Genomic DNA, 27,477 nt, shown 5'->3' with positions numbered 1-27,477 from the left:
ATTTTTAAGTGCTTGAATGACATGTTAATACACTAAGGCATTCATTTATTAAGTTTTTCATTTAACAACCACAATTTTTATGATTTCAGAGTACAAAGTTACATAAAAATGAGTCGTCTCCTCAATAATCATAGGATTGAGGCCAGGGATTTTTTTGATTCTTTGTAATTTCTGTTGCCTTTAATGGCTTTGATGTATGATATATTTTACTTATATTTTGTTCAAAGATGTATTGGCTAATGTAGCCTAGGATGACAAATCAAAGTGTGCAATTTGTCTCTGCATGATGTTGCAAGTCCCATGTTTAGAAGTAACAATGATATGAAAAGATTACACGAATATAGAAGATAAGCCCAGGATCCACTACTCTTCTGTCAGATTGTCATACTGTGATGGCTTACGTGTTGCTGTGATGCTGGAAGCTATGCCACACATCTTTCAAATACCAGCAGGGTCACCCATGGTGAAGAGGTTTCAAGAGAGCTTCCAGGCTAAGACAGGTTATGAAGACGGACCTGGCAATTTCCTCTAAAAAAATTGGCCAGTGAAAATCTTATGAATAACAGCAGAACACTGGCCTGACATAGTGCTGGAAGATGAGCCCCTCAGATTGGAAGGCACTTTAAAACGAGATGACTTGACATAGTAGTTGCACTGATGGACTCAGGCTTAACAATGATTGTGAGGATGGCACAGGACCAGGCAGTGTTTCCTTCTGTTGTGTATAGGGTTGCTCTGAGTCAGAACTGACTCGATAGCACCTAACAACAACAACGACAATGTGAGAATATTTGAAATATGGGAGAAAGCTCACAAATTTGGACTCCATCAGAATAAAGAATATACCACTTTGATGGGCTTCCTCTATGTATGCAAGATTGCATGCATGCACATACTATGTGTTTGTACCAAAGAAAACAAACAAACCAAAAAGCCACATATTAAAAGTTCTCCGTTGACATAACTACACCAACCTTCATATCACTTGAGCAAGGACTTGGAATTTCTGAGTTGGGCTAAAGTCGTATTTAGTTGCACCATTCTCTTCTCTGTCATCTTGTGGCCTGGAGAGTTTACCTTTGTTATAGTGCACCTAGGTGGTACCTGTGCTAATGAGATCCAAGTATTAACTCACAGAAGACAGAAAAGGTATCTGATTACCAGAAACTTACAGATCTTGGGAGGGAGCAGAGCCATCCTCCCACAACCAGGTGCCATGCATTTCATTATAAGAGATCCCAAGCCAGTAAAACTGTCGACGGTAGTTCAAAAAATCCTGCTTGGAAACAGAGACAGAGATATTAAGCTAACTTGAAGCTACTCTGGGATTAATTTTTTATCAATCACACAAACCAAATTCATTTTTAACTTCTAATTTAGAAGGTACAGTCATAGGGTTCATATTTCTTTTATCAGACCCATTTGTTTACAAAGAAAAAAACAATACCACAAAATCTCACTCAGTGTGGAGTGCAATATGCTATAAAGGGAGTCAGAGTTTTCATGGAACACTTTCTTCATAGAGGATCACCACTGAAGTTTGATTGCAAATGAAAAGTACCTTAAGGGGTAAATACGGATATAATCTACTGAACCTGTACTCTGCCCAGGTTCTGCATACAGCTAGAGAAATTTTCAGTTTTTGTTAAGAAGGGGGGAATTTTTATGATGCTGTTTTCCTGCTAGTTGCTATTGAGTTAATTTTGACTAATGGCAACCCCTTGTGTTACAGTGTAGAACTACCCCATAGAATTTTTTTGGCTGTAATCTTAATGGAAGAAGATTGCCAAGGCTTTCTTCCACACTGGTTGGTTTTGAAACACCAACATTTAGATTACTAGTTGAGTTCAAACCTTTTGTACCATTCAATAGCCAATATTTTGGTTCCACAGTACATCCCAGATATATGACTAAAGCTAGATAATTCCAAAAGAAATTAAACTCAATTAAAAGAACTAAAGAGTACAGTCGTTAGGTTGGTTCCTTGATGAATAAAAGTAGTGATCTCACATTTCTTCTTTGACTTTTCCCTGAAAAGTTTTTTGCACTTTATCTAACATCCTGATTTTAATCCCATGATGTAAATCTTTGAGGATTTTTATGAGGTTTTTAACGATTGTTTCAAGGTAAAGAGAATTAATAGATCATTTATCAAATTGTGAAAGAAAATCATAAATTTTACTTTATGAGAATAGAGTTCTCTTACCCACAACACTAAAGGTCATCTTATTAAATGTTAGAAATCTATGTGCTATATAATCATAGGAAACCCTGCTGGCATAGTGGTTAATCGCTAGGGCTAGTAACCAAAATGTCGGCAGTTCGAATCCACCAGGCACTCCTTGGAAACTCTATGGGGCAGCTCTACTCTGTCCTATAGGGTCGCTATGAGTTGCAATCAACTCGACGGCACTGGGTTTGGTTTGGGTTTTTTGGTATAATCATATATATATATATATATAGTTTTCATGCCTATAGTATGTCTTAAACTATAACTAACCTTTAGAAGCAGCTTGCCTTGTTTCACATAATTGCATCTAGGTGATCAGGCTTGCTGAAACACACAAAGATGAATGAACATGGCCTGCTTCCAAGAGTCCACAGGACTTATAACTCTGGCTCACTGATTATGTGACTGTCTTAGCAAGGCTTCTATTTCAGCTTTGATGACGTTGCAGCACATACTGCTCTCTTACAGGATTGATGTACTCTGGCACACTCATCGGCCTATCACAGGTTTTTTGCTCAAAGTTACTAATAAAATTGTAGACCAGTACTTTGAAATTTGTATTAATCGGAGCACTCATTTCCACAGTAAGTTGTGTATTGCCCCAATTTGCAAATTTACCATTAAACCTACATAGTAATCTGTTAATGGTGTTCTGAGTTGTTTATTTTTGACAAAATATAACCATCCATGGACTTTCTGACTAAAGACTTGAGTCAAAGTGTTCAGCTCATTTTGATGCTTTATTTTTCTAAATTAAAAAAAATAATAAAGTACATGCCAATTCATCTCTGCTTTTCAGCTGAAGCAGACTGGAATTCTGAGAAGCACAGAAATTTCTACTTTCTGCCCAAGTTTTTTCTTCATTCAAAATGAGATAACAGCTACACCGATACCCAATCCACTTTTCCGGACAAGAACAGCAGTCAGAGCCTAAGAGAAAAAATAAAACATGATTGATGGCTCTGAACATTTAAAAACTTCAGTGCTATTTACTCATTCGAAAATCATTTGTGACACTTGAGACTGTGTTGGCATCTCCTGTCTGGAGGGGAGATAGGAGGGTAGAGAGGGTTAGAAACTGGCAAAATCGTCACAAAGGGAGAGACTGGAAGAAGGGAGCAGGCTGACTCATTAGTGGGAGTATGGAGTAAGGTGTATATAAGCTTATATGTGACAGACTGACTTGATTTGTAAACTTTCACTTAAAACACAATAAAAATTGTTAAAAAAAATCATTTGTGTTTTATTCACATTTTCCACAAATATTCTCTGAGAATCTACGATATATTTTTACACCACAGCATGCTCTGTTCAGAGAATGTTAATGTGACCAAGTCAGAAATGATCTCTTTCTCCCTAGAGTTATATTCTAGAGCTGAAGTCAGAATTATATAATTTCCAATCCTTTATTAATTACATTTAATGATACTTTTGGTAAGTATACAAAATAAATTCATTATATTAAGACAGCACGTAGAAGGGCATGCAATAGGAGAAAACTACAAAAGTCTTTTCTTTTCTTTAAATTTTTTAAGAAGAGATCCCAAAGCTGAGCTCTGCAGTATAAACAGGGTAACTAGATCAAAGATAGTCTTCAATGGAGAAAGTATTTTAACATATTTCCTGATTCAGAAAAGAATAAAGTGCTTTGAAGGTTTTCTGGTGGTGCAGCGGTTCGGTTAAAGTGCTAGGCTGCTAACTAAAACGTGAAATGTTGGTCATTTGAACTTACCAGCTGGTCTGCCAAACAAAGATGTAGCAGTCTGTTCCCTTAAAGATTACAGCCTTGGAAACCCTGTGGGGCAGTTCTATCCTGTCCTATAAAGTTGCTATGAGTGGAGTATGGAGCCTACCTTCCTGGAGTTCTATGATGAGTCCTGGAGAGAATGCTATAAGAAACAATGAGAAATTTACTTAATTTGGTAGAGACTTAAGTGAAGCCATGAGATAACAAAATATTACACATTGGTAAAATAAAATCTTTATTACTAAATGGTTTTATCATGGTTTTGATCTATATCAATACTTGCCTAGAGAAACTTGCCAATTATTCAATAAAATAGCCAAGATAGCCATCAGCAAAAGACTTATTCCTCCTAAGATTCCAGAAATCAACCTCCATGGAGTGGTCTGAAAAACTAGAAAAAGAGAGATAGGCAAAGACTTAAAGAACAAAGAAAGGGAGTAAAGCTTTTAAAAACAGAAGCCAATTAGAGATTCTCAAATTTTTTTTGATTTTATAACACAGTTGTTTTTTGACAATGAAATATTAAAAGATAAAGGCATTCAACTCAGGACTCCACCCGATGCCAAGGCTTTTATGTGGTGTACTTTATTCTTCAGTGAGACTATCCATACATTTTTCTGTGCTATCCTCTCCATCTCTAGAAGACAGTAAAGCAAATTTACCACTATTTTTTTTAATTGGTAAAGAAGCTTCTATAGTAAGAAGAGATCAATAGGCTCAGCTTCTGTTTTATGACCTTACATAACAGACATTTAGTTTTATTCTGTCAACAAAATAAAAAAGTGGAAAGTATGATTGCCAGTAGGTAGATGAGAAAACTGAGGGTTCAAGAGGAACATTATTTTCTCACAGTGTCAAAGTGTGTATGTATCCATTCCTAGAGTAAGATATCAACGTAAAGTGTGTCTAGGCCCAGAGTCTTTCCTTCAACACTTTCTGTCATTGTCACGGACAATAACAGTATCTGGTGTGTGTCCTTCTGCTAATCTTAATGCCGGCTCTGCCTTGAGAAATGTCTCCCTGCTCTGCCTTGAGAAATGTCTCCCTGCTCATAGCTCTGTGGAGGTATTATAGGGAAGAGATGAGAGAGGAGCACCCTGGACCTGGTTGGAGACATTCCACAACCAATGCTTGGCTAAATACCCTACAGGAATGGATATGTATTCCACTACGTTGAATTATGACACATAAACAACCTTTATTACAAGAACTTTACATTTTCTCATACCCAAACTTATTTGCTTATGGACTTTCCCCCAGAAAAAATCATCCCATGTTAAGACAGAATCAATCTTAGGTGATTCTGCATTAACGTCAGCACACCCCCAAAGACTGTGGTTTTAATTAACAACAGTATAATGAGTCAAATTCTAAATCGGGGCGATCTTTGGATATCACAACACTAATGGTCAATTTTTTAATAAACACTTTGAAACAAGGTGTCATTAATATTTGGCATTCCCTATTTTTGTGATAGAATTATGTTGATCACCATTTAAGCACATAAATTTTGTTCTTTTTCAGAATTTAGGGGTACCTCTATCAGAAACCACTCTTAAAACCTGTTAAAAGAGCATCACAAAATGTTTTCTAGATTAGAGAGCTTATAATCAGAAAATTAAAATCAATGTGGGAAGTACAGCCACATGGCTAGCCTAAAAACGTCCACTGCATTTATGCCTATTTCTCTTAAAGCTCTGCCCTGATACTAGTCATGTCCCTGAGATATCTTTCCTGGACATGTAATATCTGTATAATCTTATTGGGGGAACGCATACCTGCCATGAGAAATGATGCTCCAAGGCTGATTCAGGGACGGCCCAGATGAGTGCTGTCTGGAGAAGAGCGCCGCTGGATCAGAGAGTTGAGCTGGAGGCTATGGAATTCAAAGACACATATGAGGAAATTTAAAAGAAAAAGTGCATATTTAAATAATGTTCTTGATCATCTGTTGGTGAGCCACATATGTGTAGTATGAGCAAGGAGCTGTAAAATGACCAGCTTCTAAAATGTTCCGGATATCACAAAACAGGAAATTATCACTGCACTTTTGTAAAACGAACCCTATGATTAGCACCAGAGAAGTGAGAATCTTTTTTTATATGTTTGAACATCATAGTTATCTACAAAATATATTTGGAAAATACTGAAAAAATAGACAAAGGTAAATCTATTTAGAATAATATAATTTCTATGCAGACTTCTATTTTAATCATAATAAATATCCACTTTGTATAAAATACAATTTAAACCTTTTTCACATACTAATTCATGATTATCAAAATGACTTAATAAGGAATATGCTATAAAGATCCTTGATAGATGAGAAAACTGAGGTCCAGTGGGGCCAAGTAATTTGTCCAAGGTCACTTAAATTTGAAACTCAGGCAGTCCTGCTCCAGAGCAGATGGGCAATATATTTCAAATCAAGCCCAGAGCTACATGTCTGTATTTTCCGCAGATTTTTATTTCTTTTTTTGCACAAAGTGGTTGGTTTTACTGCCTCTCATTTCTGTGTTTCCTGTCTCTGCCTCATTTAGATCAGCCAGGAGAGGCAAAGGTCAAAAAGCTAGAACCAGAATATCTTCGCACCAAACCCATTGCTGCCAAGTCGATTCTGACTCATAGTAACCATACACAACAGAGTAGAGCTGCCCCATAGGGTTTCCAAGGAGGGACTGGTGGATTCAAACTGTGACCTTTTGGTTAGCAGATGTACCTCTCAACCACTTATTTCCTGAGCCAGTGAAGAACCTGGTATATTAGAAGACTTTTAATAGATATACAGGAAGTGGATGTTCCCCCTGAAAGACTGATAGATAAATAAAACCACTAAAAGAATGGTAACTGACTTTAGCAGTGATGGTATCTTACTCGTTTTTCTCTCCTTAGTGCCCATAAGACAGAGCATATTGTAAAGACTCAAATGTTTGCCAAATGAATGGTGCTAAAGTTGAAGAGAATTATAACAGAGGTGCTACATGAAGACAGGAAAGAAGAGGCAGTTTTAGTATGCATATAGTAAAGAAAAGTTTCATATGGCAAATGGATTTTGAGCAAACCTCCCAAGATAAGTAAAACTTATAAATGCCAAAGAATGGCTATATTCTCCTAAGTCATAATGGTCTTACTGCACTGTGCATGGGTTCCCATGAGCCAGGCGCCACCTTAATGGAAGGTGACAACAAGAACAAGAAGCCAATCAAAGGGAGAAAGATCTTTTCTTAATGCAGTGCTGGAGTCACTGTGCTAAGACTTAAAGATTTTTGTATCAATATTCACAGTTATTTTTTGTGATATTTATATCACGTTTGGATATCAAAGTTTTATTTACATTATGAAGAGAATTTGGAATATTTTCTTTGTTATCCAGGCTCTAAAACAATGTATGTAGTATCCAGTCCCCAGAAGTTTTGTAAAATTCTGGGTCATGTGCATGTTTTTTGTGTGTACCAAGCAAAAACCAAGTCAATTCCATCTCATGGAGACCCCATGTGTGTCAGTAGATATAATATGTTTAATAAGAACATGTTATTTACATAAGAACTGAGCTCCAGAGGGTTTGCAATGGCTCTGATCTTTTGGAAGTAGATTGCCAGGCATTTCTTCCAGGACCCCTCTGGGTGGATTCAAACCATCAACTTTTTGGTTAGTAGCCAAGTGCTTCCCCATTTGTGCCGCCCAGAGACTCCTTCCGTGTGTGTAGTAGTAGTAGTGCATTAGTAACTTTCTCTGTTTCTTCTACAAAAAAAAAGAAATTATTTTATTTAACATATTATATCTACTGAAGTACAAGTACAATAAATGAAAATTTAAAAGAAATTATCCATTTTCTCTAGGTTTTCAAAGGATTCGAGTAAAGTAACAGAAAGTAATCTCATAACTTTTTACAAAATTTCCTCTACAGCGATAATTATTCCCATACAAGTCTGAATCGACACAACAGCATGAAGTTTTTTTCTTCTCGTTTCTTATTTTGTATATTTGTGCTTTATTTTTGTTGATGAAATCAGTTTGCCTATTTTGTTCATCTCTACTTTTAGCATCTATTAACTCTGGAGTTCCATCAACTCCTGCTTCAGTTCAATCTTTTTTTTTTTTTTTTTTTTGACATTTTTGTTCTTTGTTTTTATGATTGTGTGAAGATATCCAATTCAATTTACAGTATTGTATTGCCATTTTTCCACTCTGTGGCTGCTTTTTTTTTTTTTTAAGTGGGTGACTTTTCATAGGCAAAAATCTTTTATTCACTTTCTCTGATTTTTTTTCTTTTTTTAACAGAAACTTGTATGAACGTGGTCTGTTTTTTCTCTTCCTTTTATTTATTCTGTGAACAATGTTCCTAGTTAGAGAGTTCCCTCTTCTGTTAGTTCTTCCCTATACTGTGCATTTCTTTTGTGGATAGCGTTGATTTTGATGATGGGAATGACACAAAGCTGGTCTTTTTTTCTCTTTCATGTCCGTAGGATCCTTAATTTCCCCATCTTACTTCTTTTCTTACACAGTCATAACTTATTGGGCACCATGGCATCATTATTCTCCTACAGAGCAATACTTCTCTGAGGCTGCCACTCCTAATATATATCACATCCTCTCAAACCTTTTCCCAGTGGCATGAAATTCCAGCTCTGAACCTGTGTTAAGTATTTTGATATTTGTTTTATTTTTTTTTTCTCTTCCTGGATTAATTTTGTCTGTTTCACCTAACTCTCCATTCTCTTTTTTTAATAACATTTTCTAAAGACTACCGTCCTTCCCCTCACCACAGGAATGCAGTGGTAGGCTGGAACAAGAGTTTTGTCCTGATTACAGGTATTTTGAAGCTTGTGGTACTCTCTGTTTCCCAGAAATGTTGAAAGGCCAGGATTTCTGAATGATTTTGTTTTCTTTCTTTGTTGATTTTGTGGATTTTAGAGAAAACAGGGGGATATTTGGAATCAGGTGACCCTTTTTGTTCTGTGAGGCTAGAGGTTTAGCTACTATGTTATTTTTTTTAATTCCCTTTATTTTATATCCTTACTCTCAAATCTGTTTTATGCTCTTAACCAGTAAAAGGAAGACTTACTATAAGCTCTCAAAAAATAAGTAGTCTAAGATATCAATGTAAGATGACTGTGTTGTCAACATATTTTATTTCAGCCTTTCTGTGTCATGTATTTCCTTTAAAAAAAAAAAAAAAAAAAGCTGTAGCCCGTAATTGCTGAAAATACGATGATGAACAAGTGGAGTTTATTCCAGGAATGAAAGATCAACTTAACACTGGCAAATAAATTAATGTAATTCACCACATCAACAAATTAATGAAGAAACACCATATGATCTAAATAGATGCAGAAAAATAAATTCATAAAAACACATTTGGACTCCTGATAAAAACTTAGCAAAACAGGAGTAAAGGGAACTTCCTCAACCTTGTAAAGGTCATCTACAAAACCCTACAGTTAAGATTAAATATAAAGATAAAAAAGTGATTGTTTTCGTTCAAGAATAAGACTATGAGCTCTACTCTCACTAGTGTATTCAAGTTTGTACTGAATGTTCTGGTTATTGTGAACAGGCAAGAAAAAGAAATAAAGGCATCTAGTTGTGAAAAGAAACAGGGAAATTTGTCTTTATTCATAGATAATATAATTGTTTGTGTTGAAAATCAAATGGAATTTACAGAAATTCTGCTAGAATAAGTGAGTGAAAAGGTTGAAACATAAAAGATAAATACAAAAGTCAATTGTATATACACTTGCAACCAAAAATTGAAATAAAAGACATATAGTCTATTATAGGATCAAAAGCAATTCGGTACTTAGCAAAACCTCATAAAAATGTAAAAGGCTGCATATTATTATATTATTAAAAACTACATAATCTTGCTAAGAGAAGTCTGAGTATAATGAGGCAAAAGATATATACACACTTAAAGAGTCAGAAGACTCAGTATTGTTGATATGGCAATTTTTCCAACACTGATCTATAGATAGATTGCAATTCCAATTAAAATCCCAGGTTTAATTGTTGTTGTTGATGATTGACATGATAATTGTAAAATTCATATAGAATGCAAAATACAACAACAACCAAAACAACTTAAATATTAACAAAGCTGGACGGTGATCACAACTAGACTTCAAGATTTTTATAAAGCTAGAGTAAAGAGAACAGTGTGCTCTCCATGCAAAATGAGGCAAACAGATCTATAAAACAAAACAGGGAGTTCGGAACAGATCCATACGTATGTGGAAAATTGATTCTTGACAAAGGTGTGTAGGCATTTAAGTGGAGCAAGGATAATATTTTTAACAAATAGCGTGGGAAAAAATAGGTATACAAAAACAAAACAAACAAAATCTTTGATTCACCCCTTACATCAAATATGTCCAATCCCCATAATTCAAAGTAAATCATGGATCTAAATGCACAATCTAACTATAAATCTTCTAGAAGAAAACAGAGAAGAAAAAATTTGTGGCTTTGATTTAGCCAAAGCTTTCTTAGAAATGGTGCGAAAAGCATGATTTATAAAAGAACAAATTGATAAAGTGGACTTTGTCAAGATTTAAAACTTCTGCTCTTTGAAAGACACTGCTAAGAGAATGCAAAGACAAACCTCAGACTGGGAGAAAATTTTTCAAGACATCTGTCTGATAAAGGACTTTTATACAGAATACACAAAAATTATCAAAACTCAATAAGTAAAAACAATAAAATTGGCAAGCTATTTGAACAGAAAAATTACCAAGAAAGAGGTAAATAACGGCAAATAAGCAAATAACTAGATGTTTGAAAACATAATTCATTAGAGAAATGCAAATTAAATACACAATGAATGACCAAAAAAAAAAAAAAAACCAGTGCCATGGGGTCGATTCCGACTCCCGACTCATAGCGACCCTATAGGACAGAGTAGAACTGCCCCGTAGAGTTTCCAAGGAGCGCCTGGCGGATTTGAACTGCTGACCCTTTGGTTAGCAGCCGTAGCACTTAACCACTACGCCACCAGGGTTTCCATACTGCATGCTAATTAGAATGGCTAAAAGTATAAAGATCATTCCAGTGCTGGCCAAGATGTGGAGGAAGTGAGCTCTCAAACACTGCAAGTGGGAATATAAAGTGGAACAATCCCTTTGGAAAACAGTTTGACAGGTTTTTAAGAATGTAAACAAGCACCTACCGTATGATCCAACCATTCTACTCCTAGAAAATTATTTTTATCCAAAAGAAAAGAAGATATATGTCCAAACACAGTCTTGTGAGTGAATACACATGGTAACTTTACTAGTAATAACCACAAAATGGAAACAACCCAAATATCTACCAACCAGGGAATGGATGAATTGTGTTTTACCAATAAAATAGAACGCTACTCACCAATAAAAAGAAATCAATTATTGATACGCATAACAACACAAATCAATCTGAAAATAATTATGTTGAGCTAAAAAATCCAAACAAAAGATGTACAAACTGCATGGTTCTATGTTATATATATTTTATATATGTATACACAAAGCTTAAAAAATGAAAATCTATGCTAACAAAATCCGTACTATAGTCATCTGTGTGGGTAGGAGCAGGAGGAAAGTAGTACTCGGGGTCACTAGGAGACTTTCCGGGGTGATGAGTGTGTTATCTACATTGATGAAGGATGAAGATGATATGTGAGAGTTTCACAAACGTAGAAGTCCAGGTGGCACAGTGAATAAAGTGCTCAGCTACAAACTGAAAGCTCCCACTCCATGGAAGAGAAAAGTAGCAGTCTACTTCCATAAAGATTACAGCCTTGGAAAGCCGAAGGGGCAGTTCTACTCTCTCCTATATGGTTGCTATGAGTTGGCATCAACTTGAGCACAACGGGTTTATTTGTTTGTTTAGTATGTGTTGGAGAGGAAAAGGAGCAACACAAACTCACATAAACTGCTGGTGAGATTATAAATTTTCCCAAGCACCTTGGAATATAGAAGCCTCACTCTCTTTTATGGCCTGTCCTCATAAGTGTCATACCATAACTTTGGCCATATTCTATTGCTCATACAGATCAACCTTAACAGAATATGGTTGATTATTTGAAAAGGGTGAGAATATCAGGAGGTGGGGGCCATTAGGGACCATCTAGGAGGCTGAATAATATAGGAGGCCACCCTTTGGCCACCAATTATTTCTGCTCTTCCCACTTGCAATATACATTCATCCCCTTCTGTGGCCCCCAAAAGTATCATCCTATTACATCATCAGCTCAAAGTCCAGAAACTCATGAGACCCAGGTGTGGATGAAGTTCATAAGGTGTCATTCCCTAAGTTTATACAAATAAATAAACAACAAGCATTTATAATTTCACACTGTTTCTGAAGGACAGGAATCCTAAACAGCTTTAGGGATGGATCTGGCTCAGGATCTCTTGTTGCTGTCAGGAAGTCTGCTGGGCTGTAGTCATCTGAAGGCTTGACTCTGGCTGGAGACTTGGCTTCCAAGAAGGCTCACTGACATGGCTCCTGCCAAGAGGCCTCAGTTCCTTGTGACTTTCCATAGGAGGCTTCCATTCCTCATCACACAGTCCCCTACACAGGGTAGCTCACAACTTGGTAACTACCTGCTCCCAGATCAACTGATCTGGGAGAAACAAAAGAGGCAGAATTCACACTTTCTTTTATGACCTAGCCTCAGAAGCAACATCCCATCATTTCTACTGTTGTTCTATTGGTCATACATAACAAACCTAATACCATGTGAAAGAAAATTATAGAAGGACACAAACACCAGAAGGTGAGGATTATTGATGGTTACCACAGACAGATAATCAAGGACAAAACTGTTTTTTATCCTGAAAAATGTACAGGTCCATTCACAATTGGTCAGAACTGAACTGGAAAAAGGTAAGGCAAAGTAGAGAATAGGATTGGTGCTTTTATATCCTCATTTGTACATTTTGGCAGAGGTTGGCAAACTACAACCTATAGGCCAAATCCAACCTACCATCTGTTTTTGTAAGTGAAGTTTTTTGGAACACAGCTGCACCATTTACTTACTTATTGTCTCTGACATCTTTAGCAAGGCAATGGCTGAGCTGAGAAGTTGAAACACAGACTAACACACAAAGCTGAAAATATTTCTGTACATTTTCACAAAATATTTTTAATCCCTGCGCTAAGGTATAAAGAAAAAAGTCTCAAAACTATGGAAATGGAAAAGGAGGTTTAAGTGTTCCAAAGATTTCTCAGGGTTAGATAATTGAAATGAATAATAAAGTGAAACAGAACATACTCAGATAATGCTTTATATGAGTAAAAAAAAATGTGATACATATGAGAAAGAGAATATATGTAAGCAGTGGGGGTCCAAGAAACGTTCAGGAAGAAGCTCCCAATGTCTTTTTTAATTGCACAAAACATGCTTCATGCTTATATTGGACTGCTGATGTCTCTGTGACAAAATATGATTTCAAGAGAGCTCTAGCAGTTTCCAGCAGTCTCTTATGACCATCTAATCAGGTAGTGAAGACTGGATATCTAACTAGTTGTCTCAGGTACAAGCTATGAATAAGCAAATTGGCCCCTAGCACACTATAAATTGGTTAGTTAGTTAGTTGGTTAGTCAGTTAGTCCACTGCCCCCATATTGACCAAGAATAAGAGAACGATTTTAGGCATCCCTAAAGACAAGAAAAGAACTGCCCCAATTCATATGGCTAAAATAACTCCATCCTTCTCAGGCATACTATGTGAGGTTTTACTTGTCACTGTGGAGGAGCTGAGAATTAGTATATTGGGAAAAATTGAATAGAATTACTTGTTGCAGAATGTGTGATTTAAATTCTCAGCTATCTTATCAAGATTCAAAAGGCATTGATTAAATTTAATAAAATGAGAAATGAAAGTTTCATTTTATATGGGTATGTTCATGTTATGGATTGAAAAGTGCCCCCCAAAAATATGTGCTGTAAATTCTAACCTCTATGCCTATGGTTATAATCCCATTTGAGAATGGCTTTTCTTTGCTTTGTTAATGAAACAGAGTTAGCCTAAGGTGTACCTTTACTCAATCCCTTTTGAGATCTAAGAGATTAAACAAGCAAACCAGTGAGCAGAGATGGAGTAAGATAGATACCAAGACATATGGAAATTTCCAAGGAACTGGGAAGCAGAATCTGAAGAAACAGCAGCTGTTCTCCAGAGCTGACAGAGAAAGCTTTCCCCTAAAGCCAGCATCCTGAATATGGACTTCTAGTCTCCTAATTGTGAGAAAAAAATTTTCTGTTAATGTCACCCACTTGTGGTATTTCTGTTATAGCGGCACTAGGTAACTAAGGTAATTGGTGTAATAGGCAATACTTTAAGATGGTCCCTAAGATTCCAGCTTCCTGGTATAAATGCCCTCTGTAATCTGCCCCACCTTGAGTGAGGGTGGGATTTGTGAATAGGATGGAATGTCACTCCTGTGATGAGATTAGGTTACATGGAAAAGGTGAGAAAATTTTTCAGATACAATTAAGTTGATTTTGACATAATCAAAAAGGAGGTAATACTGGATGGGCCTGATCTAAGTAGATGAACATTTTAAGAGTCTAGAGGTCAGAGATTGAAGAACCAGAGACACTTTCTTTCTGGCTTTGAAGATGCAAGCAGCCATGATGTGAATTCCATATGGAGAAGGGTAGCCACTAGTTGCGGAGGGCCTTGCCTGAAAAACACAAGGAATTAAAGCGTGCCAACAACCTGAATGAGTTTGGATAAGAGCTCCAGCTGAGAAGCAGTCTGACCAAGACCTTGACTACAGCCTTGTGTGACCCTGAGCAAAGGACCCAGATAAGCTGTTCCTGGGTTCTGCCCAATGGAAGCTGTAGTAACAACCTTGTTGTTTTAAATTTCTAAATACGCAGTAATTTGTTATATAGCAATACAAAATAGATACAGTGGTGATTACAGGATTAACTTACGTTAGTATAAACTGACATGTGGCAATCATATTTTGTTATTTTGCGTGTGTGTGTATTTGCCACATTTTCTTACCTCTCTTCTCCTTGTTCTATACCCAACACAGAGATATTTACTCAACTGGATACTTCCATGTACATTAGCCCATTGTAAAGAGGAAAAAATAAAGTGCCTTTCCCCAGAGAATATATAAGAGATTTCATGTCACATTAGCAAAAAAAAAAAACAGCTGATAGAAAGCCCTGCCTTTAAAAAAATTCTCCCTCCCCCCTTACTGAAGACCATAAAAGGTGAGAGGAAGCATTCAAGTGGGCCTGGACTGAGCACATCTAATATAATGTGATCATGCTGTGAGAAAGATACTCTCCCTTGGATGACCAATATCTACATTCAAGTCAATACCTTCTGTTATCAGTGCCCTGAAGTGATATGCAAGCTGAGGAAACATCTCAACTGTAACTGGGAGGCAAGGGGAATTTCCTTCTTCCAGTGGAAATAAATTTTAGCATGAATTACCCTCTAAAACTAGACATCTCCCATCATATTTAACACCTTCTGTTTCTCCCTCCTCTTGGAACTGTAATAAATGTCTGTGAGCGCTCAGATGTGGCTTAAAACACCTGAGAGAGCAATGACATGAAAAAGAACAACCTTGAACCTATACTTACTTGGATGTGGCTAAATATAAACAGTGATATTTCTCTTGTTCTTACAGAGAAAACCACTATAAACAGCAAAATGAAACCAAGAAACAGCGCCTCACGGGAGGAGGACAGGCAGATGGTACACTTGAGACATGGGACTTGATTTTCATTATATGCCACTATTCTATTGATTTGTTTTTTAGTTTAACTAAAAGTATATTACTTTAAAAACACATGAACAATAAAACCAAAATATTTTAAATATTCAGAAAGTGTCATAGATAATTTCTCTAGTCAGAGGTCAAGCATTTTAAAATCCGCATCTTCCATCAGACAATCTATGTGCACTTTTCCTAAGTGAATCATCATAGAAGAGCATGAAAAGTTCAGTACTGTAGCCCTATTTTATTTATTCTTTAAGAAATAAAATCTAGTAGGTTCTTTTCTCTCCTTGTGTCATGGGTTGAATTGTGTCCCCCCCAAAATATCTATCAACTTGGCTAGGTCCTGATTCCCAATACTGTGTGATTGTCTACCATGTTGTCATCTGATATGATTTCCCTATGTGTTGTAAATCCTGTCACTATGATGTTAGTGAGATGGATTAGCGGCAGTTATGTTGATGGGATCTCCAAGATTAGGTAGTGTCTTAAGCCAATCTCTTTTGAGATATAAATGAAAGAAGCTAGCAGAGAGACCTGGGGATCGCATACCACCAAGAAAGCAGCGCTAGGAGCAGAGAGCATCCTTTGGACCTGAGGTTCCTGTGCTGAGGTTCTCCCAAACCAAGGGAAGACTGAGGACAAGGACCTTCCTCCAGAAGCAACAGAGAGAGAAATCTTCCCCTTGGAGCCGGCACCCTGAATTGAACTTCTAGCCTACTGGACTGAGAGAGAATAAACTTCTCTTTGTTAAAGCTATCCACCTGTGGTATTTCTGTTATAACAGCATTAGATGACTACGACAACTTGATTTTTTATATATTAAGATCAATTATTAGGTATTGATTGTTTTCACTTAATTGAAATATAAAAGTAAAAAGGAAATAAGGATGTCAATCCAAATTCTTTAAAATACATATGCAACAGTCATAAAAAGGAATTGGCTTTTGGTGGCTGTTAGGTCAGGAAGATCCCAGCCAGGCCCTGGTGTCAGAACTTATCATTATCTCCACCCTTTTTTCGGCTCTCTTAAAAAACCATCAAAAGATAAAAAGTGAATTATGTAGTATTCGATGCAAGACTTTTAGGAAAAAAAAAAAATTTTTTTATTAATTTGAGAATAAGATCTTCAATGCACATGTAAATGACTCTTCCTGATGCATAAAAATGAGGTAAGAAAGTTCTGGGGCACCCCGGACGACTTGGATTCTCATTCCTCTTGCAAAATCTGGAAGCAATCATATTGGAAACACATATTTTGAAGTAATGGCCAAAAACTTCAGTTGTTCTTCAGAATTTACAGCATTAAGGAAAAGAGCCAAAATTTGTTTTGATCTGAAGCTGGATAACATATTTTTTTTGTCATGTAGCATATAGCACTGGAACTTTTAGCTCTAAAGCAAATATATATATATATATCTCCAGAAAGAGCTAATGAAAAGCATTAAAATATTTTTTTATTTTTAGGAAGATGAAGATGGTTCTTCCCAATTTAGTTACATCATATGAAGCACTGAAATGAGGTTGATATACATTATTTGGTGTTTTAAATTTAACTGAAATTTGTGCAGAGATAATTTGCAAGAAATGATGCATAAAACTACAATACATTTAATATTAAACACATAAAATAAAATCTAAATATTTGTAACATTCTTTATCTTGATGCTTAAAAATTCAAGTATAGGCACAGAAATTTAAGCAATTTTAAAATATATGGATTCAAATATGCACAAATTGTATAAGACAAAAAATTGAAAAAATTATAGACTTAAGAAGTAGGTAATTAGTAATAATATAAAAGGTAAACCTGAAACTGCATTGCTCCCCAACCCCAAGAAACACTTAAAAAAGCTGATGCTTACAGATGAAAGGAAATCTCTCCCTACAGTCTTCATCCAAAATACTACCGCTTGGTTTATACACTATGCAGTTCTGTCGATTTAGAGTTTGAAACAATGGAAACCTGTAATGAAGACAAAAATATTAGCATCTGGGAAAGGTGTATGAAAATACTCAGGTATGGTGATGATTCAGATTAATGATAGAACTTTCAGAAGCATTTCAATGAGATATTAACATATTGAATCTTTTTTTTTTGCTTTAATAACCATGGTTTTTAGATTTCAGATTACATTGTTGCACAAACCTTAGTTACTCCCTCTAAAATAAATAGTTTTGGGACTGGAGACTTTTTGTTATTATTCTTGACTTAATTGTTAACCATTTTGACGCATAACGTACTTTTATTTTGTTGAAAAAAGCATTACCTGATTCAGTCTAGAGAATCAAATCAGAGCTTATAAGTCACCATTGTATTATGTGGGAAATACATGTTTATGAATGAAAATAACATTCAAAGTTTACGAACATACAGAAGATAAACCCAGAATATTTGAAACATTGGGAGCATGTTGAGAATTTTGGCTCCAGCAGAATAAAGAAAGGAAGGCATATCCTGCTGTATCTGGACTGCCGGGACTGCTGAGTCAGCGCTCCTGTGTATGTGAGGATGTGAGGATGTGTGCCTGTATGTGCACGTCTATGTGTTTGCTCCATGAAAAAAGGAAACAAAAATATCAAAAGTTATCTTACGGGCCCAAGAACACTAAATTTCATGTGACCTGAGCATGAACGTGAATTTTCTGGATTGGCCTGCAATTGTATTCTGCTACACTCTTCTCTTTTCTGTAACCTCACACCCTGGGCATGCGATTACTGCAGTGCTCCTGGGTGTTACCTGCACTGATGTGATCTAAGCATAAACTCAGGAAGAGTAGAAAAGGCAGCACCAGGCTGCCAGAAACTTACAGATTCCGGGAGAGAGCAGAGCCGTCCTCCCACAGCCACGCACCACGTCTTTCATTATAAGTGAGTCCAATCCAGTAATAAAGTCCACTGGAGATCCTAAAGCTCTGTTTGGAACCAGAGACAGACACTGTAATCTAATTTAAATGTACTCTGGGAAGAGTGTGCTTTTAAGAAAATGTCAGAGCATCAGAATCAGCCTATCAATTGCACGAACCGAAATCATTCCTGACTTCTAATTTAGAAGGTACCACTTTGTGGCTCATATTTCTCATTTATCACACCCATTCACTTATGTAGGAAAAATACCACAAAATCTCACTAAAGGAGTAAAAACTTTGTTACAAAAATATATAAAACATAATATAGTCTATGAGTTAGAGTTCTCATGAATGTACCTTTTACAGCAGATCAGAAATTCCACCCTGAAAGTCTGTAGAATCAACACTATCTCAAGGGATAAATCTCCTGGGTATGACCTACTCAGCCTTTATTCAGCTCAGTCTCTGCATACATCTAAGGCAATTTATACTTTTTCAGTGTTGTTGTTAGCTGCTGTCAAGTTGATTCCGATGAAAGATGGTCCTAGGCCATCTTCACAATCATTGTTAAGCTAGAGTCCATTGTTGCAGCCACTGTGTCAATTCATCTTGCTGAGGGTCTTCCTCTTTTTAGCTCACCCTCTCTCTACTTTACCAAGCGTGATGCCCTTCTCCAGAGACTGGTTCCTCCTGATAACATGCCCAGAGTATGTGAGATGAAGTCTTGCCATCCTTGCTTCCGAGGAGCACTCTGGCTGTGAGTTCAAAACAGATTTGTTCATTTTTCTTTCACTCCATGGTATATTCAGTATTCTTCACCAACATCGTAATTCAAAGGCATCGATTCTTCTTAGGTCTTCCTAATTCATTGTCCAGTTTTTGCATGCATATGGGGCGACTGAAAATATTGTGGCATGGTCAGGCACACCTTCATCCTCAAAGTGACACCTGTGCTTTTCAACACTTCAAAGAGCAGATTTGCCCAATGCAATATGTCATTTGATTTCTTGACTGCTGCTTTCATGGGCGTTGATTGTGGATACAAATAAAATGAAATCTTTAGCAACTTCAATATTTTCTCTGTTTATTATGATGTTGCTTACTGGTCCGGTTGTGAGGATTTTTGGTTTAGGTTGAGAAATAATCCATACTGAAGGCTGTGGTCTTTGATCTTCATCAGTAAGTTCTTCACATTCTCTTCGCTTTCAACTAGAAAGGTTGTGTCAGCTGCATGTATGTTAATGAGCCTTATTCCAATCCTAATGCCACATTCTTCTTCATATATCCCAGCTTCTGAGATTATTTGCTCTACATACACTTGAATAAGTACGGTGAAATACAACCTTAATGCAACCTTTCCTGACTTTAAATCATGCGGTATACACTTGCTCTGTTCGAACAACTGCTTCTTGGTCTATGTACATGTTTTTCACGAGCACAATTCATTCAGTCTTCTAGGATTCCCATTCTTCATAATGTTATTCACAATTTGTTATGATACACACAGTCAAATGCCTTTGCATAGTCAAAAAAACACAGGTAAACATCTTTCTGGTATTCTTTATTTTCGTCCAAGACCAATCTGACATCAGCAATGATATCCCTCATTCCATATCCTCTCCTGAATTGGGCTTGAATTTCTGGAAGTTCTTTGTTGCTGTACTGCTGAAACTGTTTTTGAGTGATCTTCAGCAAAATTTTACTTGCTTGTGATATAAATGATATTGCTTGACATTTTTTGCATTCTGTTGGATCACTTTTCTTATGAATGGGACCTTAGGAATTGTCGTAGTGTATTCCAGAAACACGTCTGAAGCTACATAATTATAAAATAATTTATAAATTCAATCAAAATAACTAAATATTCCAAAGTCATTTAGTTGGTTCTTTGAATAAAATGGTTAAGTAATGATCTATTACTTTAAAGCCATCCAGAAAATTCCTTTGACTTCATCTGGCATATTGATTTTATTCCTAGATGTAATTCTTTGAGAAATGTTATGTAGGTTTTATAATAATTGCTTAAGTACAGACAGTTAATAATCATTGTTCAAATACGGCCACCCATTTACTCTCTGATTAAAGACTTGATTTAAGATCTTCAGCTTACTTAGATATTGTTTTCCAGAACAAACAAAATGTGGAAACACGAGTACATACAAATTCATCTTTGCTTTCCAGCTGAAGAAGACTGGAATTGTGAGAAGCACAGAAATCCCTACTTTCTGCCCAAGTTTTTTCTTCATTGGAAAAGAAGTAACAATTGCATCGGTACCCAATCCACTTTTCTTGGCAAGGACAGCAGCCAGAGCCTAAGATAAAAAATAAAACATTATTAATGACATTGGAGATTTCAAATATATTTATTGCTGTTTATTCATCAAACACGATTTGCTATTTTTTTTTTTCTCTACAAATAGTCTTTGAACACACACCATTACATGCACTGCCATGTGCTACCCTCAGGATTGTAAATGTGAACAAGTCAGACGTGATCATTTTTCCTCATGGAGATTATATTCTAGAGATAGAGTAAGACATATAATTACCAATCATTTATGAATTATATTTCATGATAATTTTAGTACGTATACAAAGGAAATTTAGTATATTAAAAGAGCACATTACAGGATATGGGTGGGGGGAGGTTAGAAGATTCTGTTTTCAGGAAGTGAACCAAAGCTGAACTCTGCAGTACAAATAGGAGTTAACCAGATCAAAGAGAGGCGACTTAAACGAGGAAAGCATTTTATCATATTTTCCGAGTCAAAAAAATACCATGCGCTGATGAGATCTTATGTTTTCATTTTTTTTCAAAAATGATAACAAATAAAACAATTAGTTTGAAGTCTGATAAGAGTTTAGCAGTGGTAATGACGTCAACGTTCTTCATCCTCAGTAACAAAAGACATGACACATGGTAGATACTTGAATGTTAGCCAAATAAATGTTGCTGAAATTACATAAGAGATAAATCAAATGCCATGGGGTCACAGAAGGAGAGATAACTTAGAGTGCACTGGGGGAAAATCTATTCATTCAGAAATTGTACTTTAAGCTGGTTCTTACTGTATAAGCAGATTTTATAACTGCAGAAATTTGGGGGCTATATTCTGAGATATAACTACTAATGGAAGTGTAGGTACATTAAAGGAAGTACTTTCTGTAATGGAGATAGGAAAGTAGACACAGGCAGGGTATTAGGATTAACTGTAATATTTACTGTAGTTTATTTATAAATTGCTAGTTAACAACGTGCATTCATAGAGGACAGAAAACTGTTATTTCATGTTAATATTATCCTTATGCCTGTAACATATAAATGATGCTCTTTCAAGGCAATTTAATCATGCTTACATTAGAGAACAACGGAATGAGACTGTCCTAAAATTAGGGAATTACACTTATATTACCATATATGATAAGCCATCATGCTACTCTCTGCAAAAAAAAAAAAAAACTGTCTATTTTAATGTTCTACCAACACTGAGCATTTCGAAACATTGGAGCCTACCTTTCTTGGGTTCTAGGGTGAATCCTGGACTGAATCCTGGACTGGGTATTGGCTGAATATTTTCTGTGGCAAACGCTGTAAGAAATTATTGGAAATTCACATAATTAAGTACAGGTTTAAATGTATCCATGAGATAATATCATGCCCTAGCCAAATGCAACATTTATTATTAAATAGTTTTATCATAGCATTGATCTTTATAAGATGCCTAGAAAAACTTACAATTTTTCAATAAAATTCCCAAAGCAGCCATCAACAAAAGGCACACTACTGCCAAGGCTCCAGAAATCAGGTTCCATAAATTGTTCTGAAAAGCTGTAGAAAAAGAGAGAAAAGGCAAAGACTTAAAGAGGAAATGCAGTGGCTGTAGCTCTTAAAAGCAAAACCAGTGAGAGAAAATCCAGAACTCTCAGGATCCACACACAGATATTTGAGTCTTCAGGTCTTTCATGTGATAACACAATCACCCTGCCAATGAACCACTGCAAAAGGAAGACATTCCATTTAAAACTTCAACCAATACCAGCATTTTTTTTTTTTTTTTGGTGGGGTACATTATTCCTTAGTGAGATTATCCACACATTTTCTTCTACCAACTCTATAAATTTAACATTAGTTTTTTTGTTTGTTTTTGTTTTTAATTGGCAAAGAAGGTTAGAGATCTAGAGTAAAAAAGAGATCAAGGGCCTTCAACTTCTCTTTTATATGCTTACATTAAAGGCATTTACTTTTATCCTCTCAGGAAAAATCACAAGGTAAATAGCCTGGTTCCCACCAGGTAGATGAGAAAATTGAGGGTCCAAGAATAACATCGTTTTCTCAAGGTATCAAAGCTAGCAAGTGTGCAAGTCAGACATAAAATTCAATCCTGTCTAAGCCCAGTGTCTTTCATGTAATATATTCTACCATGATCACTGACAATAATAGTGTTTGGTAGTATGTCTTTCTGCTAATCTCAGTACAGGCTCTGCTTTGAGAAATGTTTAGCTGCTCATAGCTCTGTAGACGTAGTATAAGACAAAGAGAGGAGCACTTTGGAACTGGGGATGAGAGATTCCAAAACAAATGTAGAGAGTAATTCTCTGGAGTGCTGAGTTCACTTCCCAGTACATTGAATTATGATATAGAAACAACCCATTTTTTTTTTTCTTTTTTGCTCTTACCCAAAATTACTTGGTTATAGCCTTTCTCCTGAAACAATTCAACTTTAGGAGGTTCTGCACTGACTTCAGCACACTCCCAAAGAGTAATGTCAGTGACAATAGAACAATGTTTAAACTGTTAGTCTGGTTGAGATTTGGGGGTCGCAAGACGAGTGCTAAAGAAAAAAAAATCAAAGACTTTTAAGTATTGTATCATTTATATCTGGCATAATTTATTTATTCCAATACTAGGATTATATTGATCATAATATAACCAGGGGAATTCATTTCTCGTTCAGAATTTAGACTTATCCATATAAGAAGCCCCTCTGTTGGAAAAGCTTTCCAGACTATTTATAAGTTACAGAATGATGAATCAAGAAATTGAAATAAATGTAGAAGGTGCTGACACAGGGAAAGACTAAAAAATTCTCTGTCGGTTATATCCCTTTCTCTTAAAGCTCTGCCCTAAAATTAGCCATGTCCATGGGATGCCTGTTTTGGGTCCCTTTATCTGTTGATTTTCTGACTGGAGGCACACGTACCTGCCATGAGAGATGATGTCCCAGGTGGATGCAGGGAAGCTGCGAGGAGTGCTTGTTGGGGAAGAGTGGTGTTCGATCTCGATCACAGAGCTGGGCTGGAAGCAAAAGAATCCAAAAGTTGTGCGTGAAGAACTTATAAAAGAAAAAGAGAAAGAAAAAAAGGTGTATTTACATATGTTCCTGCAGCATCTACTGGTGAGCCACATATGTGTAGTACTGAGCAAGAAGCAGTATAACTACCAGCTTCTAAAATGTTCCGGATATCACAATACAGGAAATTCTTACTGCATTTTTGCAATAGAAACACTTTGATTAGCAGAAAAGAAGATGAGAGGGAGTCTGTGTTTTGTTTTTACTTTTAGTGTTTCAACATCAAAGTTGTCTTCAAAATATATTTGGAAAATATTAAAAAAAAATGGGCAAACAAAAGGTAAATTTACTTACTGCAATAAAATTCTACATATAATTTTCCCATTTTAATAATAATAAAAATTCACTCTGCACAAAACACAGTTTAAATCTTTTTACATATACTAACTCATATGATTATAAAAGTCACTGGAAAAGGAAGATATTATAAATATCCTGTTTTACCAGTGATAAAAATGAGGCTGAGTAGGGCTAAGTAACTGGCCAAAGTTACTTAAGTTTAAAACAAGCAATCTTGTTCCAGGGCACAGGAGCAATATATTTTAAATCAAACCTATCTCTCCGTGTTTATATTTTCCGTAGATTTTTATTTCTTTTCTTTTGCACAGAGTAGTTGGTCTAACCATGTCTCATTTCTGTATTTCCCATTCCAGCTTCACTAAATCAGCCAGGACTGGCAAAGGAAAAAAATGTAGAACCAGAGTATCTTCTTGTCTTAGGATTCTCCAAAGAAACAGAACTGGTGAGACCTATATATATATAGAATGAGAAAGATTTACTTCAAGGGACTGGCACACACAATTATGGGGCTTCAAAGTTCAAAATTCATAGGTTTGGTGACAGCCTAGAAACTTCTAATGGCTCATGGGATTGTGGGGGCTGACAAATTCAAAGCTGTAGGTCAGGCATCAGGTGGACACTACCGCAGGCTTGCATCTCAAGACCTGTAGGTCAGATGAGGGAAAAGTACAGAGCTGAGAGAAAAAGAGGGAGAGAATTCTGCCAAAGTATCTATTAATAGTCCGAAGACAGACAATAACCTAAGGAAAGACCACTTTCAACTGGTTGATTGATTACATTAGATTACATTACACAAGGTTGGTACATTACATTATGTTATAGAGCAGCAACTAGTCTAGTATTTGGCCAAACCACTGGTAATCGTGGCTTAGCCAAGTTGACACATACAATTAAACATCAGATCTCTCATTACTGTTATATGTATACAAACACACACACACACACATCTGTGCTCTAAAGCTCTCTCACCTGATTTGATGGTTAAAGTTGTGTGTCAACTTGAATCGGCCATGAATCTCAGTGGTTTGGCTGTTAGGATGTAGTTCGACAGCTATGTAATGTTGTAGTAACCTCCATAATGAGATCTGCTATAAGCAACCAATGAGCTGAAAGGGAATTTCCTTGGAGGTGTGGCCTGCATTCAATATATGTGGACTTTCTGCCAAAGCTCACTGACTTTTCTTCACTCTGGATCCTGCAGTTGGCTCCTGTTCTGTTCATCTAACCTTCAGTTCCTGGGACTTGAGCTAGGAGCTTACCTGCCAATCTTGCATTTCATCAGCCTCCACAGCCTGTGAGCCTGAAGCATGTTGTCTGACCCACAGACCTCAGCTATATGAGTCAGGAGAAGCCTTCAGACTGACTCATGGACTTGGGACTTTCTGGTCTCTACAACCATGTGAACCATTTCCATGATATAAATCTCTCTCTCTCTATATATATAAGCCGAAAAAACCAAACCGTTTGCCATCAAAGCAATTCCGACTCATAGCGACCCTATAGGACAGAGTAGAACTGCCGCATAGAGTTTCCAAGGAGTGCCTGGTGGATTCAAACTGCTGGCCTTTTGGTTAGCAGCCATAGCACTTAGCCACTAGGCCACCAGAGTTTCATATATGTCTATATATGCTTCGCTGGTTTTGCTTTTCTGGAGAACCCAGCCTAAAACACCTGGTTAAAGGCCACCCTTCAATACTTCACTCATTTTGCCTTGAAATCTTCTTTCAACACCTTACTCTCCAGTGTTCTAATCCCTTAAGATCCTTTGAACATGACTGCAGCTGTTCTAATAAACCCTATTTTTACTAATATTTAAATTATTGTAATTTTTGTTGTGTTATTTCATTCAGATAATATTCTTTTATTTCAATTAACACTCATGTCTTCAAAAGAGGACTTTAGTGTGAATTTCAAAGGTAAGATAGATAGGTAGGTTGTGTGTCTTGAGTTCAGAACCTTTGATCTATAACTTACCTATAACTTAGTCTCTGACATACCATCTACCATTCATTCTCATGTAACAGCAAACTCCAAAATAAGTTTTGTGGGGTTTTTGTTTTGTTTTTTAAGCACTGTAATAGTCCAGTGGAGTGCAAAATGTTAACACACTTCACTGCTCACTGAAAGGTTGGAAGTTCAACTCTACCCAGAAGCATCTTGGAAGAAAGGACTGGAAATCTACTTCGTAAAAACAAGCCATTGAAAATCCTACGGAGTATAGATTTACTCTGATACGCATGGGGTCGCCATGAGTCAGAATCGCCTTGGTGAAAACTAGCCAAAACCAAAAACCAAACCCATTGCCACTGAGTTGATTCTGACTCATAGCAAACCAATAAGACAGAGTAGAACTGCCCTACAGGATTTCCAAGGAGCAGTTGGTAGATTCGAACTTCTGACCTTTTGCTTAGCAGTCGTAGCTCTTAAGCACTTTGCCAATAGGGCTCCAACAATAACTGCTTTAGTTTTTTTAGTATTCCTATAGATGAACCTTTTTGTAAATATGAGCTTTTCATCAAGAACAACGACACACAAGATTTGTAGCTTGATTTCTCAGCTTCAATGAATTCAAAATTTTTCCATCTTTTTAAATTGTGTGTTGTTGTTGTTGTTAGGTTTCAACTCATAGCGGCCATATGCACAAAAGAAAGAAACACTGCCCAGTCCTGAGCCATCCTCACAAGCGTTGTTATGCTTGAGCCCATTGTTGCAACCACTGTGTCAATCCACCTTGTTGAGGGTCTTCCTCTTTTTCACTGACCCTGTACTCTGCCAAGCATGATGTCCTTCTCCAGAGACTGATCCCTTCTGACAACATATCCAAAGTATGTAAGACACAGTCTTGCCATCATTGCTTCTAAGGAGTATCTTGGTTGTGCCTCTTCTAAGAGAGATTTGTTCATTCTTTTGGCAGTCCATGGTATATTCAATACTCTTAACTAACACAATTCAAAAGCATCTATTCTTCTTTGGTCTTCCTTATTCATTGTCCAGCTTTCACATGCATATGATGCGATTGAAAATACCATGACTTGGATCAAGCGCACCTTAGTCTTCAAGGTGACATCTTTGCTCTTCAACACTTTAAAGAGGTCCTTTGCAGCAGATTTACCCAATGCAATGCGTCTTTTGATTTCTTGACTGCTGCTTCCATGGCTGTCGATTGTGGATCCAAGGAAAACGAAATCCTCGACAACTTCAATCTTTTCTCCATTTATCATGATGTTGCTCATTGGTCTAGTTGTGAGGATTTTTGTTTTCTGTATGTTGAGG

The 27,477-nt window shown here is 36.5% G+C and overlaps 4 protein-coding genes across 7 annotated transcripts in view; all 4 read right to left on the bottom strand.

The window, feature by feature from the left end:
- Positions 1-27,477, bottom strand: part of LOC126075173 (natural killer cells antigen CD94-like) — a 164,379-nt gene that overhangs the window by 14,233 nt on the left and 122,669 nt on the right. The gene's annotated exons all lie outside the window — the stretch shown is intronic.
- Positions 1-27,477, bottom strand: part of LOC126075174 (natural killer cells antigen CD94-like) — a 188,129-nt gene that overhangs the window by 88,159 nt on the left and 72,493 nt on the right. The window contains exon 1 of one of the 2 annotated variants that reach the window (XM_049882459.1): positions 23,948-23,958. The exons of the other annotated variant lie outside the window; for it this stretch is intronic. The gene's annotated coding sequence lies outside the window, so the exon portion shown is untranslated. Of the gene's footprint in view, positions 1-23,947; positions 23,959-27,477 lie in introns of those variants that run through there. 2 annotated transcript variants of the gene reach the window in all.
- LOC126075178 (natural killer cells antigen CD94-like) lies at positions 623-6,649 on the bottom strand. Its single transcript, XM_049882466.1, has 6 exons — positions 6,570-6,649; positions 5,756-5,853; positions 4,261-4,368; positions 4,084-4,119; positions 3,009-3,160; positions 623-1,276 (listed from the first exon to the last, which is right to left on the bottom strand). Exons 2-6 carry the CDS (start codon positions 5,760-5,762, stop codon positions 1,169-1,171), a joined length of 411 nt encoding a protein of 136 aa, XP_049738423.1. The 5' UTR covers positions 5,763-5,853; positions 6,570-6,649; the 3' UTR covers positions 623-1,168.
- The window catches only part of LOC126075172 (natural killer cells antigen CD94-like), a 37,434-nt gene continuing 24,500 nt past the window's right edge, over positions 14,544-27,477 (bottom strand). Inside the window, exons 1-7 of one of the 2 annotated variants that reach the window (XM_049882450.1) lie at positions 23,755-23,946; positions 22,290-22,382; positions 22,068-22,142; positions 20,714-20,865; positions 18,516-18,619; positions 17,570-17,670; positions 14,544-14,645 (exon numbers count right to left, since the gene is read on the bottom strand). In XM_049882450.1, the coding sequence (XP_049738407.1) occupies positions 14,626-14,645; positions 17,570-17,670; positions 18,516-18,619; positions 20,714-20,865; positions 22,068-22,142; positions 22,290-22,382; positions 23,755-23,761 (552 nt within the window). In that variant the 5' untranslated portion in view covers positions 23,762-23,946 and the 3' untranslated portion in view covers positions 14,544-14,625. Of the gene's footprint in view, positions 14,646-17,569; positions 17,671-18,515; positions 18,620-20,713; positions 20,866-22,067; positions 22,143-22,289; positions 22,383-23,754; positions 23,947-27,477 lie in introns of those variants that run through there. The other variant, XM_049882451.1, reaches the window with a different exon arrangement.

This window comes from Elephas maximus, chromosome 4 (assembly GCF_024166365.1).
Source record: "Elephas maximus indicus isolate mEleMax1 chromosome 4, mEleMax1 primary haplotype, whole genome shotgun sequence".
Lineage (NCBI taxonomy): Eukaryota > Metazoa > Chordata > Mammalia > Proboscidea > Elephantidae > Elephas > Elephas maximus.
The sequence above is the reverse complement of the archived record's forward strand: the minus strand, read 5'-3'. Positions and strand labels throughout refer to the sequence as shown.